Consider the following 19,798-nt stretch of genomic DNA (forward strand, 5'->3'; position numbering starts at 1 on the left):
ACTAAATTGATTTATGAAAAAAAAGAGAAATTTACAGCAAATATTTATATATAATTACACTAAGAACTACATTGGCTTAATAAAGTTTAGAAAGAAAGTAACTTATAATATTCTCAGTTGCAACGATATATTACTGAAAATAAAAGAAAAAAAAAAGTCAATCAACTTGTGCTAAATAAAAAAAATATATTATCACGATTAATAAGGTAATTATTATAAAATTTACATTTATGAGATCATTGGTCGTCAGTTTATGTTTATATTTGGAGCAGCAACGTTTGTTATTAATGTATTATTGATGTTTTGTAAGACAAGTAATGTCTTTATTATAAGTAATATTAACATTATATTAGATTATAATAGTGTGAGTGTATCTTGTGTTGTGATCCAACATTATATACAGTCATCTGAAATGAAATTTGTGTTTCTTTTCGGAGAAATATGTGTGGAAACGTTTTCTGAAAGTGAGATTGTTTACCAACAGTTGCACGTGTTGTGAGGCGCCATTACTGCCTTTATTATCTTGACTTTATTAATATTTATTAGTGAGTGTTTGTGTGGTAATGTTAGTTGAGCGCCCCTCTGGCGGCCCCTACACCCGCACCGCCGCCTCCTACTACACCACTAATACTATACTTTGGCGGGCAGATGCTGCCGCCGCCGCCGCCGCCGCTGCTGCCGTCGTGGCCTCCGCCGCCGCAGCTGCTGCCGCTGCCGCTCCTGCTCTTACTGCTTCTACGGTCGCCGCCTCTACCGTCACCAGTGCTGCCACCATCGACGACGCTGCCGTCATCGTCGTCGTCGCCGCCACCGCCGGTGCCATCGCTGCTGCCGCTACCGGCGCCGTCGTCGCCGCCGCCGCCGCCACCACCGCCACCGCCGCCGCCACCGCCTGCGCCACACCAGCCGCCGCCACCACCTTGTGCGCCACCACAACTCATCAACAACAATCACACTCTTTTAAAAACATTTCCCACTCATTTTTCTCCCTAAATCTAATATAATACACTACCGCTTGACATCATTCAGAATACATATATTTATTTAATATTAACTCCTTTTTTTGTCTATTAATAAAATTTTATATAATCATTTTTTATAGATGATGCGTATTATTGGAACTTGAAGGAGTTTTTATCACGCGGGAACAACCTCCTCAGTTTCCGTTGCAGACAGTTTATGTGACCATGGCGAAATTCAGGTTCCCGGGCAAAGCTCTTAAGTTAAACACACGAAAGCGAGTGCGGTACCGAGGAAGTTGTGGAGGTAACACCCCCGAGGAGCTATATACAGGAAGAATACGAAGAGGCCTGGATCTGTTCACGCAGATATTTGGAGAGTCAGAAGAGGTGAGGAGCCAAGTGGAGCAAGTGGAGTCTGGCGCAACATGGCGCCAACTACCACCGCTTCCAATCAATAGCATGCAATATACTCCCCTTCCTGTGGCTCTCTACTCTCTTCCTTGTCTTGCTTATATCCTTGTGGTGGCCAGGGTGGCCTTGTTAAGTGCACGGTGCTTGGCCAACATTTTGATGCTTGTGTTGTCAGGGTTGTGACGCCACCATAGTTCAACACAAACATTGTTCTCACTCAACATTCTCAACTACTCTCCTTATTCTTCTCCCAGGAAAGCTCTTCATTATGTCAGTTATCATTTACAAAAAGGAAAAGCTGCGTGGAACTTTGTTACACAAATTGAAGTGATTTAAAGACCTGTCAGTTAACATTTGTATGGCAGTTACACCTCTTAACGTATATTATACAAACCTACTAAACTGTATTCATATATTCATAAATTACCTTTAAAACTTACATGTAAATGTTAATTCCATAGTGAGTATAACCTTGCAAGGTAAATAAACGAATTTCATAAAACAAATCTTCACTAATTTGATGACAAAGTTTGTGAACACTTTTTACCTTAAACAAGGTAATGACAAGTATTTTACAGTTTAGTAATTTAAACTGTGAATTGTGTTAAGTGCTAATGGTTTTCATGTATATAATTATAAATGTACAAAAGTGGCATTTTTATGATAATCTGCGATATAACTATAATTCCTCAAAAAATTAAGTCCTTTGGAGTCAGTTTTTTTTTTTGACAAATATAAATATAATCCTAAGTATGTAGCAAAAATTTATATTCCTAATCTGGTCAGAGCTGGCAGAATCTGTGTGGTTGAATTAATGCTGGCAAAGGGCTCTTGATCCAAGAGATTGGAGCTATCATTCCTTGGATCAGCTATGATTACCTCCCATTACCCAGGCAGTGTATGATCTTTACTGGTTTAATGCTTCCTAATGAATATAATCAGGTAATAAGTAAATGTTGATCCTTGGCATATTTTTGGCGAAGAAATATAGTTTAGGATGTACAATGTTAATTTGGTTCTACTATGGAGATAGTTTTGTGTTCAGTTGGATTAAACCTAATGAAACCTAGCATAACCTGCTGTAACAATCTGCCTTGCTGAGTTATCAACAGATAGGACTGGCATGTCTTTATTTACATTGATCAAAATGGTGCATCTTGCTCATCAGTTTGTATATATTCCCTGTGATTGGCTCGGTTCATGTGACAAATACTAACTGTTGCTCGGCCCTCATACAACATTTCAGCCCAAAGTCTTTTGTTTTTTTCCTATTATCTTTGAAATAATTTACACAAAAATGAAAATGTTTATTTCCTTGCAAAGTTTACAATGTGTGGTTTACATATTATAGAATATTAATTACAAAGAAGGCCACTAGCATGCCTAAGCATTTTGGGCAGACTAATCCTAATTCTTACTGTGTTAACACAAGTTTTGTATCAGTACATTTTAATATACCTTATTGTATACTGATATAAAAGTTAGGTAACTGAAGTGATTAATTAGATTTATATGTGAGGTAGTACAGAACATACAACAATATTACAATTAGTAAATTTAGTAATGGAAATGGTTTTAGCTTGGCATGAAACACTGTTTCTATTAAAGCTTCTATATTGGGAGAGTATATTAGGCAAACTTAAGACTAACTTAAGATATATTAGGCAATAGCTATATTATAAATTTTATGTTTACAGTCATTTGGGTAAGTGTAAGTGTAAATTAGGGGGAATTATAGATAACAAGAGTAAGTATTGTTCTGAATGTGTTCATGATACAAAAAAAGAGAGTAAGTGGTTTTCATATAGTTAGATGATGATGGGGTGTTAGGGAGATGAGATTATAGTAAGTAAATAAGTTTATTCAGGTATACACAAATACGGTTACATAGAATTATCATACATAGCAGCATATGTGTAGAGAACCTGGGATGTTTTTTAACAGTAGTTTTGAAAATGGTGGTTGAGTCTGCAGTTCAAGAGTTTTCAGGCAGGGAGTTCCACATTTTAGGCCCATTTATTTACATCGAATTTTTGTAGAAATTTAGCCGGACACGAGGAATGTTATAGAGATTTTTGTGTCTGGTATTGTGTCTATGGGTCTTGTTGCAACTATCAAGGTGTTTTAGTTTAGGGGTTAATATTAAAATTTATGGTTCTGTAAATGTAGGTAGCACAGTAGTAGGTGTGAATGTTTTGTACAGTGAGTAATTTAGTTCTTTGAAGAGTGGGGGGGGGGAATTGCATAATAATTCTTACTGCAGCTTTTTGTTGGGTTATTATTGACTTGAGGTGGGTTGTTGCTGTTGATCCCCAGGCACAAATAGCATAGGTGAGGTAGGGATAGATGAGTGAATAATATAGTGTGAATAGGGCTGATTGTGGTACCATAAGTAGTAATGTATCTTGGAGAGGATCCCAACTGTTTTGGATATTTTTTTGTTGTGTTGGATATGGGTGTTGAATTTCAGGTTGCTGTCAAGGTGCAGGCCCAGGAATTTGCCCTCATTATGTTTAGTAATAAGAGTGTTGTCAATCATAATGTTCAGCTGGGCAACACCTGCTCTGTTACCAAACATAATGTAGAAGGTTTTGTCAGTATTAAGTGTAAGTTTATTAGCAGTTATCCAGGTCAGTATTTTTACTAGCTCTTCATTAACAATAGTGTTAAGTGAGGCAAGATTAGGATGGGAGATAACAAGTCGTGGTGTCAGCAAAGAGATACATTAGGAAGATCATTGATGTATAAGAGGAAGAGCAAGGGACCAAGGACACTTTCCTGTGGTACTCCAGTGTCCAGTGGTCTTGTTGATGAGATTATGTCTTTAATAGAGACATATTGATGCCTGTTAGTAAGGTAGGGTTTGAAATATGTAAGTGTGTGGCCTCTTATACCATAATAATCAAGTTTGTGGAGTAGGATGCCGTGGTCTACTGTATCAAAAGTTTTCCTTAGGTCGGTGAAGAGTCCTAGTGGATATTCATTTTTTTCAAGTGCAGTGTAAAGCACAAACAATTGCATTGTTTGTGCTTTTGCTTTTTCTGAAGTCAAATTGAGGATACTTTGCGCTGCTATAAAGGAATATACGTAATCTCTTGTGAATGAGTTTCTCGAAGATTTTGGATAGCAATGGTAAGTTTGATATGGACCTGTAGTTGTTTACATCTGTGGGGTTGATTTGTCAACCCTTTGACTATCGCAACCCCAAATCCTGAAGTGTCTCCTGGTGTCGAAAAATATTAAAAAAAAAAATAATTCTTATGAAAATGATAAGATAAATTTTCTGTTTTTTTTAAGCCCCCCCCCCCCCCCCACAAAAAAAAATTGTGATCAGTACTTACCGAGATATAGAGGCATAAAGTTGGCAGAAAATGAGCTGCGTATGACAGCAGCGAATGCCGCTCACCTGGTAAACTTTGGTTTCCTTGCATTCAAAGGTTTTTTTTTTTTTTTTTTTTTTTTTTTTTTTTTTTTTTTTTTTTTTTTTTTTTACTATTTTATTTTTTCACATAACTTACGTGGCCTGTGAGACCAAAGTATGGTGCAATGATCATATATATATTCGTTGAATGTAGCAGTTATAGCAAAAACACTAGTATCATATTGTTTACAAAACTTGTTTACACAAACAATATATAAAAAAATGTTTATTACTATTGTTCTATAATATATATACAGTGGAACCTCAAATATCGAACTTTCTTTGGTCCAGAAGGCTGTTCGAGTGCCTTTACCGAATGAATTTGTTCCCATGAGGAATAATGTAAATTAGATCAGTCCATTTTAGACCCTCAAAAATACACATATAAAAGCACTTACAAAAATACACTTACATAATTGGTTGTGTTGGGAGAAGTTCGATTTTTGAGGTTCCACTGTACATATGTACAATCACTGGACACTGTCCTAGAACTGCTGCAGCTTGTGGAATTCTTTGAAACATGGGTGTATGCACATTGGTGTTTTACACTCCTCACACACAAAACGAGTGTCTGCATTTTTGAGGGCATTTTATGGTATTACCTGGGTATGTGCACAGACATAACACCTCTTCTGAGCATTTTTCTTGAAAGTAGTAGGAGGCATTGGTATGGGGTAGTGATCACCAGGCCTCAAATGAAATGGCATGTGTTGATAATTTCGTGGGCGCTGGTCTATTTCAAGTGTTGTTCCTTGGTACTTGAATATTATTTGTTTGATAAGTGACAAACAAAATTCACCATATTTGGATTTGTTGTTGGTCTTCAACTTATACATATTATAAGCATTCAGCATGGAAATGTCAAGAAGATGGAAAAAGAATTTTATGTACCACTTATAACTCTCGCAAGCACAATCAGCAAACCCAATCTGCATGTCACATTTGTCCGCTAAGCGCATATTAAGGTTGTAGTCCATCACAGCTGCAGGTTTTTACAATGGGTTCATTGGTCTCTCTATTCTGCTTGCCAGTGCCTACCATTTTGTGTCGGTGAACTGATGTCAACAATGTGACATCACGTTTGTCATGCCACCTTTTAAAATACCATGATGTCATTGGCAAAAAAACCTGAACTTCACCTCTGTGAGTGCCTGAGTCGAACCTAGGCATATGTCTACGATTTCCACACGCTGTGCCACACACGTCTGTCATGTTCACTCGCAAGAAATCAGTGAGTAAAGGGTTTGTGTACCAGTTATCAGTATATAAAGTATGCCCCTTACCAAGATATGGTTCCATCATTATTCTAACCACATCACCAGAGATGCCCACTAACTTCCTGGTGTCTTGCAATGTATTACTGCCAGTGTGCACATTTATATCCAAAACCAGACCACTTTTGGAATCACACAGTACAAATAACTTTATACCAAAGCATTTCCTCTTGCTTGGTATATACTGCTTGAATGACAGTCTGCCTTTGGACAAAATCAAAGACTCGTCAATAACAAGCTTCCTGAAGGGATAAAAATACATACAGCATTTTTGTTTTAGGTACATGAACACATTCCTGATCGTATATAACCTGTTGCTTCTGTCAGGCCTTGTTTTGTCTGAAAAGTGTAGCATACATAACAGTAGCACAAATAGATTCACTGGTATAATGTTACTGAAAGCTGGGGTTGAAATCAGGCGGATTGTCGACCAGTATGTGTTGACTCTGTGCTTATACACGTGTGGCATAAGGATTATTGTGGCAAAGAACAGATACATCTCTGCCACAGTTGTCCTTCCACCGGTGTAGCCATGACCTTGGTGAAAGAATTGTAATAATGTTGGTAGAATTACCGACGGTATGTAAAGTAAAAGGACACAAGTTCAACTAATGTGACATTTTATTGTGGCAACGTTTCGCTCTCCAGGAGCTTTGTCAAGCCGATACAAACAGTATATGGACACAGAGGGTATATAAAGGCTCAGAGTGAGGTGCAATACTAGTGAGGTACCATTTCAATGTTCACTAATGGTAGTAGTAGTAGTAGTGACAATATGGTAGATCAATTAATTCGTACATGAGTAAAAGGATATAAAAGCTATCACTTGGGTAACATAAAAATAGGTTGGACAAATGTAGACTGTATAGAGAAGGCCTTTTTCAGTGTTCACTCTCTGTAATGTGCTTTGTGTAGTATAACAGGAGAGACTATGTGATGGCAGGGTTTACTGTTTTCAGGAGGATTCTTGCTAAGACTTCAGAGATGGTGAAGCTGCCGTTGTTTTGTTTAATTGTATTCGAAACAGCGATCAGTGCTGATTCGAGGCACTTGCATCTGCGGAAATTAGTTTCTTTGATCACTAATTGGGTGTCCCTGAATTTCATGAGATGATTGGTGGAATTTCGGTGTTGTACACAGGCGTTGTTCAAGTTATCGTTCCTACATGCGTAAATGTGTTCATTGAGGCGGGTGTCGAGGTTTCTTGCTGTTTCACCTACATAAATCTTGTCACAGCCCTTAGAACAGCATATGCCACACTACCAGAATACATGCTGCGTTGTACATACTTCCGTTTCACAGGAGAATATTCGCCTTCACTGTCGCAACTGGAACTGCTTTCAGTAGCTTTGAAATCACTATCACTTTCATTGCTCACATCTGAGTCTTGTACATGGGCAAATAGTTTCCTCTTTCGTCCTGGTACAGGTGAACATGAATGAGATGGCCCAGCACCAGAGGTGGAAGGTTGTGGGTCATCTGGATTTTCATCACTAATTACGTTATTATGGGCACTGCTTTCGGTCACACCCTCTCCAAAACCATGAAATTCATTTTCACTGGCACTTCCGTCATTGTTAGAGGTATCACTTAGGAACAAAAGACCTCCAATCCGCCGAGGAGTGAGGTACTTTTTACTGTGAGGCATGGTGAAAATGGGCTACCAAGATGGTGTTCCTACAATGCACCACTGAGTCCCCGATATTTTTCATAGGGTGCACACCCACCATGCAGACCCATTCTCTCGCATGTAGGCCTACCAGCTTTCTCCCGCTTGATTTGAAGCCACTAGAATTTATGCGTGATAATACGTCAAGCACAGTGGCTCGTAAGACGTACATGTATATATACGACTGAAACAGTCAAAGGGTTAAAGAGTAATGAAATAGCTGGTGAAAGAACATGTGCCGCTTGTGTGTACAATAATGGTGTGACTTGAGCCAGATTTTCTGATTAATTTTTAAGCTACTTAATAATTGTAGTGACTGCTGTGGGCTCAGTTGGTGCAAGATACGAGGAGGTTGGGAAATTCTCATCCAAGTACAGTAATCACTTGCTCGGGCATTGGTACCTGGGATTTTACTGGCGAGATTTGATCCTATGCTTGAGAAAAAGTAATTTATCTTGTTAACAGTATCAGTAGGCTGTAGCTGTAGTTCGTTTTAATTAGGACAATTTCCCTTGTTTTTTTTTTTTTTTTTTTGTGGGTGCCTAGAATCTGAGTCTCTCTTCAAGGTCTTTGTTATATCTCCTCTCATTTTGGTGAAGATAAGTTGTAAACATTGTAAAATATGTACATTCAGCTCTTGTAAAACTTCTCTCTCTAGTACAGTTTTTCATAAATATGATTGAAAAACTGCATTGAAAATTGAATAACATGCACTAAAAAGTCCTTTCTATGTTCTTGACTAGTCTTATTTACAAGAAACTGCCCTATGTAGAGGAGCTGAGTATATACAATAATGCCTGGATTTTGCCAAGGACCAACATTCAATAATAGCCTTATAATTATTTACTCTTACTGCAAAAGGCTCTACACTAATGAAAATGCTAAATGAAAAGGAAAATCTTTATTTCTTGGAAACAGATACATTGAAGTTAAACTGGTTGGGCTTGAAGTTCAATTAGTTACTGTTTTTGATACAATTATACAAATACAAAAAGTAATTGATTGTGTAAGCATTTCAGGCAAACTAATTCTAAAACTTAATTCTAACTTAATTCTTGTCCTAGCATAATTTTGGTCATGTGACAGTACAGCATGAGTAATTCATTCCAATCATAAGGTAGTTGAGATAAAAAAAAAAATATTAAGAGTAGGCTATCTCTTGAAAAGGAATTGACATTAAGTATAACGAGACAGGTTATAAATGGTGTAGTGGATATTTACAGATAATTTATAGTTTACTGTCCATCAGGTTAATTGAAATACACATTGTTCTGGTAGAAATGTAGTGATAACAATGATGCCTGAGTATTTGCAGTTAATTACCTGATATTGAAGTAAGATTTAAAAGATGTTTTTACACATGTTATTAAAGCTGTTGGCAGATAGGGAATGCATGGCATTTCAGGCATCAAGTTACCTATTTTTTGGGGGCTTTTGTATTCATGGAAATTCTGAACAGGTTGAGTTGTACATGTGGTATGTCAGAGATGTATACTTGTTCCTTGTATACAAATATAATACAAAATTTATTTCTTTGCAAAGGTTACAATTTGTGATTACATTTTATAATTTGTTAGGTACAAAAAAAAAGCCATTATCATGCCGGGGCATTTTGGACAGACTGATCCTAGTACTAAAAGACTACAGTGGACCCTCGACCAACTATATTAATCCGTTCCTGAGAGCTCATCGGTAATCAAAATTATCGTTAGTCGAGTTAATTTTCCCCATGAGAAATAATGGAAATCAAATTGATCCATTCCTGACACCCCAAAGTATTGAAAAAAAAAAAAATTTTACCACATGAAATATTAATTTTAATACACACAAACTGAAGAAGACATGCACAGTTACATGACGCTTACCTTTATTGAAGATCTGGTGATGATTGATGGGATAGGAGGAGGGGAGAGTGTTGATGGTGTTAGTGTTTAGAAGGGGAATCCCCTTCCATTAGGACTTGAGGTGGCAAGTCCTTTTCCAGGGTTACTTCCCTTCTTCTTTTAATGCCACTAGGACCAGCTTGAGAGTCACCGGACCTCTGTCGCACAACATATCTGTCCATAGAGGCCTGTACCTCCCGTTCCTTTATGACATTCCTAAAGTGTTTCACAACACTGTCAGTGTACAGGTTGCCAACACAGCTTGCAGTAGCTGTGTGAGGGTGATTTTCATCAAAAAAGGTTTGCACTTTAAGCCACATTGCACACATTTCCTTAACCCTTTGAGGGTCGACAGGCCCTCTCCGAAACTCGTTCTCAGGGTCGGCCAAATTTAAAAAAAAAAAAAAATTATTTTCTCTTATGAAAAGATAGAGAATCTTTTCCCGATCATAACGACACCAAAAGTTTGAAATTTGATAGAAAACTTACGGAATTATGCTCTCGCAAAGTTAGCGGTCTCGGCGATGTTTACGGATCGGCGATTTTGCCCACTTTGAGCCCCATTTTCGGCCAATTTCACTGTACTAGTCGACAAAAAACATGAATATTTCGTTAGAACTCCATTTTTTCTATCGAATGGGTGCAAGAAACCACCCATTTATAAATTCAACTATCCAGTACAGTGGTCAGAATTTAGCAATTTTGCCAATTTCACACAAATTTCAAAAGATGCCAATTTCGGAATAGGGTCCAGAATAAACAAGAAAGACATTCCTGGCACTAAAATGACATTTCCTCTAGTCATTAGTCACGTCTCAAGGCCCCTCTTATATTCTTTTGCTTTCCACTTTGAATTTTTATTCTCACAAAAAATATAAGATTTACTGTTATGCAGACTACTGCATTAGTGTAAAAAATGGTATAAATATTATTGGTGCACTTGTGAAAGAATATTAGACTCACCAGTTGACGTGTATTGCACGCTTGGCACGATTTGTTTACTTTTGAAGTTTGGTAAAAATCGAACATTTCTGCTACTTTGAGCTCAATTTCAAGGCACCTTTCATTGTAAAACCAGTCAAAATCATCTCAATTTCAGTAATATGTCTTCCATTCTATAAAATGAGACCAAGAAAACTAGAATACAACAATAAATACTATACGAAAATACACTGCAAAGTCGCTGATTTATTAAAAAAAAATGGAAAAAGTTTTTTTTTTCTCATTATGCACCGTGTGCTGCAGGATTTTTTTTAGACTGTGCACACTGACCACATAGACCCATTCTTTCATATGAAGGCCTACCAGCTTTCTCCCACTAGATTTGAGGTCGCTAGAATTTATGAGTACTAGTACGTCAAAAACCCCTACGCGTAAGACGTACTAGTACGACGAAAACCCTCAAAGGGTTAATCTTTGAAGTAGGCAACTTCTTCAATTTCTCTCTCCCCTCCAAAGCAATTTCCTCAGGTGTGGCCTCTTGCTGTTGAAGATGATCTAGTAGCTCATCAGTGGTTAGTTCTTCATTGTCCTCCTCCACCAACTCTTCCACATCCTCCCCACTAACCTGCAACCCCAAGGACTTTCCCAATGCCACAGTGGATTCCTCAACTGGCATAGGATTCTCAGGGTTAGCCTCAAACCCTTCAAAATCCCTTTTGTCTACACATTCTGGCCACAGTTTTTTTCCAAGCAGAGTTCAAGGTCCTCTTAGTCACTCCCTCCCAAGCCTTACCTATAATGTTTACACAATTGAGGATGCTAAAGTGATCTCTCCAAAACTCTCTTAGAGTCAGTTGAGTTTCTGAGGTCACTACAAAGCACCTTTCAAACAGAGCTTTTGTGTACAGTTTCTTGAAGTTTGCAGTGACCTGCTGGTCCATGGGCTGCAGGAGAGGAGTGGTATTAGGAGGCAAAAACTTCACCTTAATGAAGCTCACGTCCGCAGAAAGTTGCTCCGCCAAGTCTGAAGGATGACCAGGAGCATTGTCTAATACCAGGAGGCACTTAAGGTCTAGTTTATTTTCCAGGAGGTAATTTTTCACACTGGGGGCAAATGCATGGTGTAACCAGTCATAGAAAAAGTCCCTAGTGACCCATGCCTTACTGTTTGCCCTCCACAGCACACACAAATTAGCCTTGAGGATATTCTTTTGCCTGAACGCTCTGGGAATTTCTGAGTGATACACTAATAAAGGCTTCACTTTGCAATCACCACTAGCATTGGCACACATCAACAGAGTAAGCCTGTCTTTCATAGGCTTATGTCCTGGGAGTGCCTTTTCCTCCTGAGTAATGTAGGTCCTACTTGGCATTTTCTTCCAAAACAGGCCTGTTTCGTCACAATTAAGCACTTGTTCAGGTTTCAGTCCTTCACTGTCTATATACTCCTTGAACTCAGCTCCTGCACATCTTTTTACAGTCCCGCTTTCTGCTTCCTGAACTGGCATACCTCTCACCATGCCTTATCACACTATGTATGCTACTATTCGACTTCTGACAACTCTGACTGAAGAAAACTTCCTAACCTTTGCTGGCCTTAAATTCACTCACATCACCACTAGTTGCTGGCATTTTTTTAATTAAATTGTCAGGCAACTTCCTAGCCTTTTCACATATGATCACTTGAGAGATGCTATCTCCTCCTATCTGTTTTTTGTTTATCCACACCAATAACAGTCTCTCAACATCTTCTGTCACTTGCAATCTCAGTTTCGAAAACATAGTTGCACCTTTGGCAACAACAGCTTCCTTGATTGCCGTTTTCTTGCCCACAATAGTAGCGAGGGTTGATTGGGGTTTTGTGTACAACCTGGCCAGCTCGGAGACACGCACTCCACTTTCATACTTAGCAATGATCTCTTTCTTCATATCCATAGTAATTCTCACCCTTTTTGCTGTAGGGTTGGCACTAGAAGCTTTCTTGGGGCCCATGGTGACTTATTTTGCAGGTGTAATCACTACAAACGCTGTGATAATATTATGAAATGTTCCGATTGTATGTCTGGATGGGACCGTGGTGGCTGGCTGGCTTGTAAACACTGGCACCCACAGGACAAGTGAGGTGCGCTCAGGCCACGAGTGGACCCGTCTTGAACGGAACGAACAGCGTTGGTTGGGTTTTTTAGCGCTAGTCGAGGCAAAATTTTTGCGTTAAAATGTATCGCTAGTCGGATTTAACGTTAGACGATGCCAATGTTGGTCGAGGGTCCATTGTACTTAACCCTTTCAGGGTCCGTCCCGTAGATCTACGGCTTCACGTTGAGTGTCCAAACCGTAGATCTACGCCAAAATTCTAGCGCCGTCAAATTTAGCGCGAAAACGCTCATAGGCCTACATGTGAGAGAACGGGTCTGCGTGGTGGGTGTGCGCCATAAACAAAAAATCTAGGCGCCCGCATAGCATTGTGGGAACGCCAGCTCAGTTACTGTTGTTCACCATGCCTCGTCGCAAGTCAGCTCTCACTCCCCGGAAAATTGGGACTCTCCTCTTCCTATCTGATAGTTCTGACACTGATGGAAGTGGAAATGAAGACGAATTCTACGGCTTTGATCAGTTAGTGACCGAAAAGAATGACCAGGATGTCGATAATTGTGCAGAAAACCCTGACGATCCTCAACCTTCTACCTCTGGTGTGGGCACTCGTGACTCACGGTCGGTTGTTCCTCATCGCAAGAGAAAACTAATATTTTCGCGTGGCCAGGCCTCTGACTTCAGTAATGATGATGATAGTGACGTGGACTGTGATTTTATTGCGCTCGACGATCATTCGAGTAGTGATAGTGAGGAATCATATTCACCAGTGAAGCGTCGGTATGTTCGCCGCCGCATGCGCTCGGGTAGTGTACCCTATGCTGTGCCCAGGGGACGGAGTACATCCCGGAGGAGTACATCCCGTGGCCCAACACCAGTTTTAGGTAGTGATAGTGAGGATGATGTGGCTACACTTGGCATGGATAGACCACAGGCATCAGTGGATGGTGTTAGTGGTGATGGTAGTGGCACCGCCATGCGTGACTCACCAGGCCATGCTGGGACCCACGCTGCTGACTCGTCAGTTCAAGGACAAAGCGGAGCGCCAGCCACCAGCCCACCACAACCACAACCACCTGCACAACCAGCCTATGATGTCCAGTATCCACCAGCAAACCGTATGTGGGATTGGCAGCAAAATCCCAATTTTGTTCCCAAGCCTCACCACTTTGATGACTCTCAAAGTGGAATTCTACCTACTTGTCCCCTTGGAACCACGGCCAATGAACTGGAATTCTTTGAATTATTCTTTGACCAGCCATTGATGGAAATTATTGTCAGGGAAAGTAATAAGTATTTTGAGTACACCATGGCAAATACGATCTTATCACCACAGTCAAGACTACACAGGTGGAAAGAGACGACTGTTGCAGAAATGTATTTGCTTTTTGCAACAATAATGCTTATGCCTCACGTCTATAAGCATAATATAAAAGCATACTGGTCCACAGATCGGCTAATTTCTACCCCGGTCTTCAGTGAAATCATACCAGTGAACAGGTTTATCTTACTCTTACGTATGTTGCACTTCTCTGACAAAACCAGGCCTGACAGAAGTGACAGGTTATACAAGATTAGAAATGTTTTCATGTATCTCAAACAAAAGTTCAGCATATACTTTTATCCATTCAAGAATCTTGTAATTGACGAGTCTTTGATTTTGTTCAAAGGTAGACTGTCATTCAAGCAGTATATACCGAGCAAGAGGAAACGCTTTGGTATAAAACTGTTTGTACTCTGTGATTGTGACAGTGGCCTGGTGTTGGATATTGTTGTATACACGGGAAGTAAAACATTGAAAGATACCAAGATGTTATTGGGTATCTCAGGTGACGTAGTGAGAAACATGATGGCACCTTATCTTGGTAAGGGGCATACATTATATACCGATAACTGGTACACAAGCCCATTACTCAGTGATTTCATGCGAGTGAACAAGACAGATGTGTGTGGCACAGTGCGTTCTAATCGTAAACATATGCCCAGGCTCAACGCAGGTGCTCGTGGTGATGACGTGCAGGTGTTTACTGCCAATGACATCATGGCATTACGGTGGCATGACAAACGAGATGTCACATTGTTGACAACCATTCACCGTAATGAAATGCAAGACAGTGGCAAAGTTGATCGAGTGACTAATGAACGTATTCGTAAACCAGTGACAGTGATTGATTATACACAAAACATGCGCTTGGTTGACAAATGTGACATGCAGATTGGTTTTGTTGACTGTGTTCGTAAGAGTTACAAGTGGTACATGAAACTTTTCTTCCATCTCATGGACATTTCAATGCTCAATGCATATAATGTGTACCAAATAAAGACTGGCAACAGACCACCGTATGGTGAATTTTGTTTGTCTGTTGTCAGACAACTCATAATGAAGTACCAGGTAAGAACACCTGCTATACAACACGGTCCTCGAATTCCTCAGGATATACCCAAGCGTTTGAGGAGGGAAGGTGATCATTTCATAATACAACTTCCTTCAACTCAGAAGAAATTTGCTCAGAAGAGATGCATCGTCTGTGCACAAACAAAACGACGGCAACAAAGACGCAAAGACACTCGGTTTATGTGTGAGGAATGTAAGGTGCCTCTGTGCATGGTGCCTTGTTTCAAGGAGTTCCACAAGCTCCAGCAGTTCTAAAACCATGTCCAGTGATTGTAAATATGTAAATATATGATAGAACATTAGTATTATACAAGATTTGTGCATGTTTATTGTAATACACAACAGTGGTAAACAATAATATGATAATAACTTTAGTGCAGTTATTGTGTTCAATACAGTGAGTTTATATATATACATTATATACAGTATTGGTCTCTCAGGCCCCAAATGTTAGTAGGAATAGGAAAAAATTGGAAAAGAAAAGAAAAAACAACAAAAACCGCAAAATAATGTAATGCGCGTATGTGGAATTCGTCGATGTTGCCGCCACCACATCATTTTTGACAAACTTCTTGGCACTGTATCTTGGTAAGTACTAATCAGATTTTTTTTTTTTGTCTTGTTACCTTCACAAAAATATGCTCTTTAATTCTGTAAGAAAAATAATTTTTTTTTTTTTTTCAAAATTTCTTGGACACTGGAGCACCACTTCAGATTTTGGCCTTGGACCCTGAAGGGGTTAAGTCTGTTTTATCTTATTTTACCCTATTACTGGTGTGAGGTAGCCAAAAAGCTTTATAGTTAGTAAGATTTGTAGGCTTGATGTAGCACATAACTCAAAACTAATAACAGTATTACAAGTAGTATTTTCAGTGTGTTTTGTTAGAGCTCTCCAGAAAGAGTAAGCTCTGGGTTAACCCTTTCAGTGTTGGTCCCATTATACCATGGGTTTGAAGCCATTGTCGGTCCTGTAGTATGACGCCATGAGCTAAGCTCACTCAGATGAGATGTGAGCGGTAAATTTGGCCCTAGATGTAAGAGAATGGGTCTATGCAGTAAGTGTGCACCATGTAAAAAAAAATCCTGAAGTACGCAGTGCATAATGAGGAAAAAAACTGCGATCATGTTTTTTATTTAAAACGGCAACTTTGTGGTGTATTTTCGTGTGTTTTTTATAGTTGTATTCTTGGTTTTGTGGTCTCATTTGATAGAATAAAAGATATACACCTACCATCCGACTTATGACTGAGCTCGGTTCCGAGAAACCGGCCGTAAGTCGAAATGGTCGTAAGTCGAACTTTACTACTGAATATCAACAAAACATTTTTGTAATGACTTTATTTTATTGTTTTATTTTGGTATTTCATGTTTTACTTTACTTTTTATGTTGTTAGTACTGTATTTTATACTGTAAGGTTTAGGATAAACACTGTGTACAACACAAATACAGTGGACCCCCGGTTAACGATATTTTTTCATTCCAGAAGTATGTTAATGTGCCAGTACTGACTGAATTTGTTCCCATAAGGAATATTGTGAAGTAGATTAGTCCATTTCAGACCCCCAAACATACACGTACAAGCGCACTTACATAAATACACTTACATAATTGGTCGCATTGAGAGGTGATCGTTAACCCTTTGACTGTCGCAGCCGTATATATACGTTTGCGAGGTACCGTGTTTGACGTATATATACTCATAAATTCTAGCGGCTTCAAATCAGGCAGGAGAAAGCTAGTAGGCCCACATGTGAGAGAATGGGTCTGTGTGGTCAGTGTGCACCACATAAAAAAAATCCTGGAGCACGCAGTGCATAATGAGAAAAAAAAAACTCCGACCGTTTTTTTTAATTAAAATGCCGACTTTGTGGTCTATTTTCGTATAGTATTTGAGGTTGTATTCTCGTTTTCATGGTCTCATTTGATAGAATGGAAACTATATTATAGAAATGGAGGTGATTTTGATTAATTTTACTATAAAAAGAACCTGGAAATGGAGCACAAAGTACAGGAAATGTTTGATTTTTGCCAATGTTCAAAAGTGAACAAATGATGTCATTGTCCAATAAATGTCCAAATAGCCATTCTAATACGCAGTCATGAATGGGTTGATGTAATTTTTACAATTATTACAGTATTGCAGTAGTCTGCATAACAGTAAATCATCTATTTTTTGTTTGAATAAAATTTCAAAATAAAAAGCAAGAGTAATATCAGAGGGGCCTGGAGACATGACTGATGAACAAAGAAAATGTTATTTTAGAGCCAGGAATGTCTGCATTGTTCATTCTGGACCTTATTTTGAAATTGTCGTATTTTTTAATTTTCGTGAAATTGGCCAAATTGCAAATTTCTGACCATGTTATTGGGTAGTTGAAATCGGTAAATGGGCAGTTTCTTGTACTCAATCGATAGAAAAAATAGAGTTCTGAAGAAATAGTTATGAGTTTGGTTGACTGGAATAACGGAATTAGCCGAAAATAGGGCTCAAAGTGGGCGAAATTGCCGATTTTTAAATATCGCCGAAGTCGCTAACTTCGCGAGAGCGTAATTCCGTCAGTTTTCCATCAAATTTCGTTTTTTTGGTGTCTTTACAATCGGGAAAAGATTCTCTATCATTTCATAAGAAAAAATAATTTTTTTTTTTTCGAATATTTTGCGACACCAGAAGCAACTTCAGGATTTGGCCCTTCGACAGTCAAAGGGTTAAGCGGGGATCCACTGTAGTTGTTTATTTCCCAGAAATTTGGCATAAAAAACACGGTCGTAAGTCGAGTGGTCGTAAGTCGAGCAGGTTGTAAGTCGGATGCTAGGTGTATTACAGAACTTGAGAGGATTTTGATTGGTTTCAGGAATGAAAGTTGCTTGAAATGGAGCTCAAAGTAACGGAAATGTTTGATTTTTGCTGATATTTCAGAGTATACAGATGACATCACTTGTCCAGTATGTGTTCAACTTTAAGAATAAACTGACATTATTATACAATTATTACAATAATGCAATAGTCTGCATAACAGTAAATCTTATATTTTTTGTGTATACCTGGAGTGTACCTGGAAAGCATTTCAGGGGTCTATGCCCCCTTGGCCTGGTCTGTGACCAGGCCTCATAATGTATTAGGGCCTGATCAACCAGGCTGTTACTGTTGGCCGCACGTAAACCGACGTAAGAACCACAGCCCGGCTGATCAAGTACTAACTTTAGGTGCCTATCCAGAGCTTTCTTAAAGACAGCCAGGCATCTATTGGTAATCCCCCTTGTGTATGCTGGGAGGCAATTGAACAGTCTTGGCCCCCTGACACTTATTGTGTTGTCTCTTAGCATACTCGTAGTGCCCCAGCTCTTCATTGGGGGAATGTTGCATTGCCTGCTGAGTCTTTTGCTTTTATAGGGAGTGATTTTCGTGTGCAAATTTGGTACTAATCACCCTAGGATTTTCCAAGTGTATACAGTGGACCCTCATTTTTGGTAATTAATTTGTTCCAGAGAGTGTGACTGATGGCGAAATTGACTTCAGGTACCAAGTCCTTTTCTGGGGTTACTTTCCTTCTTTGTTTTTTAATGCCACTAGGACCAGCTTGAGAGTCACTGCACACCTGTGGCACTAAATATCTGTCCAGAGAACTCTGTTTCTGGTATCTCTTTAAAATTTCCCTAAAATGTGACAAGACATTGTTATTGTACATGTTGCTGACATGACTTGCAACAGCTTTGTTAGGGTGATGTTCCTCAACAAATCTTTCCATCCTACTCCACATTGCACAAATCTCCATTACTACCACCCTCTACCATCATCACAACCACTACCACCATCACAACCACTACCACCCTCTACCACCATCACAACCTCTACCACCATCACAACCATTACCACCCTCTACCACCATCACTACCACCCTCTACCACCATCACTACCACCCTCTGCCACCCTCCCTCCCACCCTCTATCACCATCACTACCACCCTCTACCACCATCACTACCACCCTCTACCACCATCATTACCACCCTCTACCACCATCACTACCACCATCACTACCACCCTCTACCACCATCATTACCACCCTCTACCACCATCACTGCCACCCTCTACCACCATTACAACCACAACCACCCTCTACAACCATCACAACCACTACCACCCTCTACCACCATCACAACCACTACCACCCTCTACCACCATCACAACCACTACCACCCTCTACCACCATCACTACCACCCTCTACCACCATCACTACCACCCTCTACCCCCATCACTGCCACCCTCTACCACCATCACAACCACTACCACCCTCTACCACCATCACTGTCACCCTCTACCATCATCACAACCACTACCACCATCACAACCACTACCACCATCACAACCAGTACCACCCTCTACCACCATCACAACCAGTACCATCCTCTACTACCATCACAACCACTACCACCCTCTACCACCATCACAACCACTACCACCATCACAACCATTACCACCCTCTACCACCATCACTACCACCCTCTACCACCATCACTACCACCCTCTGCCACCCTCCCTCCCACCCTCTATCACCATCACTACCACCCTCTACCATCACTACCACCCTCTACCACCATCACTACCACCCTCTACCACCATCACTACCACCATCACTATCACCCTCTACCACCATCACTACCACCCTCTACAGCCATAATTACCACCCTCTACCACCATCACTGCCACCATCACAACCACTACCACCCTCTACATCCATCACTACCACCC

At 39.8% G+C, this 19,798-nt stretch overlaps 1 protein-coding gene across 1 annotated transcript in view; it reads left to right on the forward strand.

Annotated features, from left to right (window-relative positions):
• Positions 1-1,113: 1,113 nt before the first annotated feature.
• Positions 1,114-19,798, forward strand: part of LOC128705920 (histone lysine N-methyltransferase trithorax) — a 382,322-nt gene continuing 363,637 nt past the window's right edge. Inside the window, exon 1 of the mRNA XM_053801012.2 lies at positions 1,114-1,349. Within this exon, the coding sequence (XP_053656987.2) occupies positions 1,188-1,349 (162 nt within the window). The 5' untranslated portion in view covers positions 1,114-1,187. The remainder of the gene's footprint in view (positions 1,350-19,798) is intronic.

This window comes from Cherax quadricarinatus, chromosome 3, assembly GCF_038502225.1.
Source record: "Cherax quadricarinatus isolate ZL_2023a chromosome 3, ASM3850222v1, whole genome shotgun sequence".
Lineage (NCBI taxonomy): Eukaryota > Metazoa > Arthropoda > Malacostraca > Decapoda > Parastacidae > Cherax > Cherax quadricarinatus.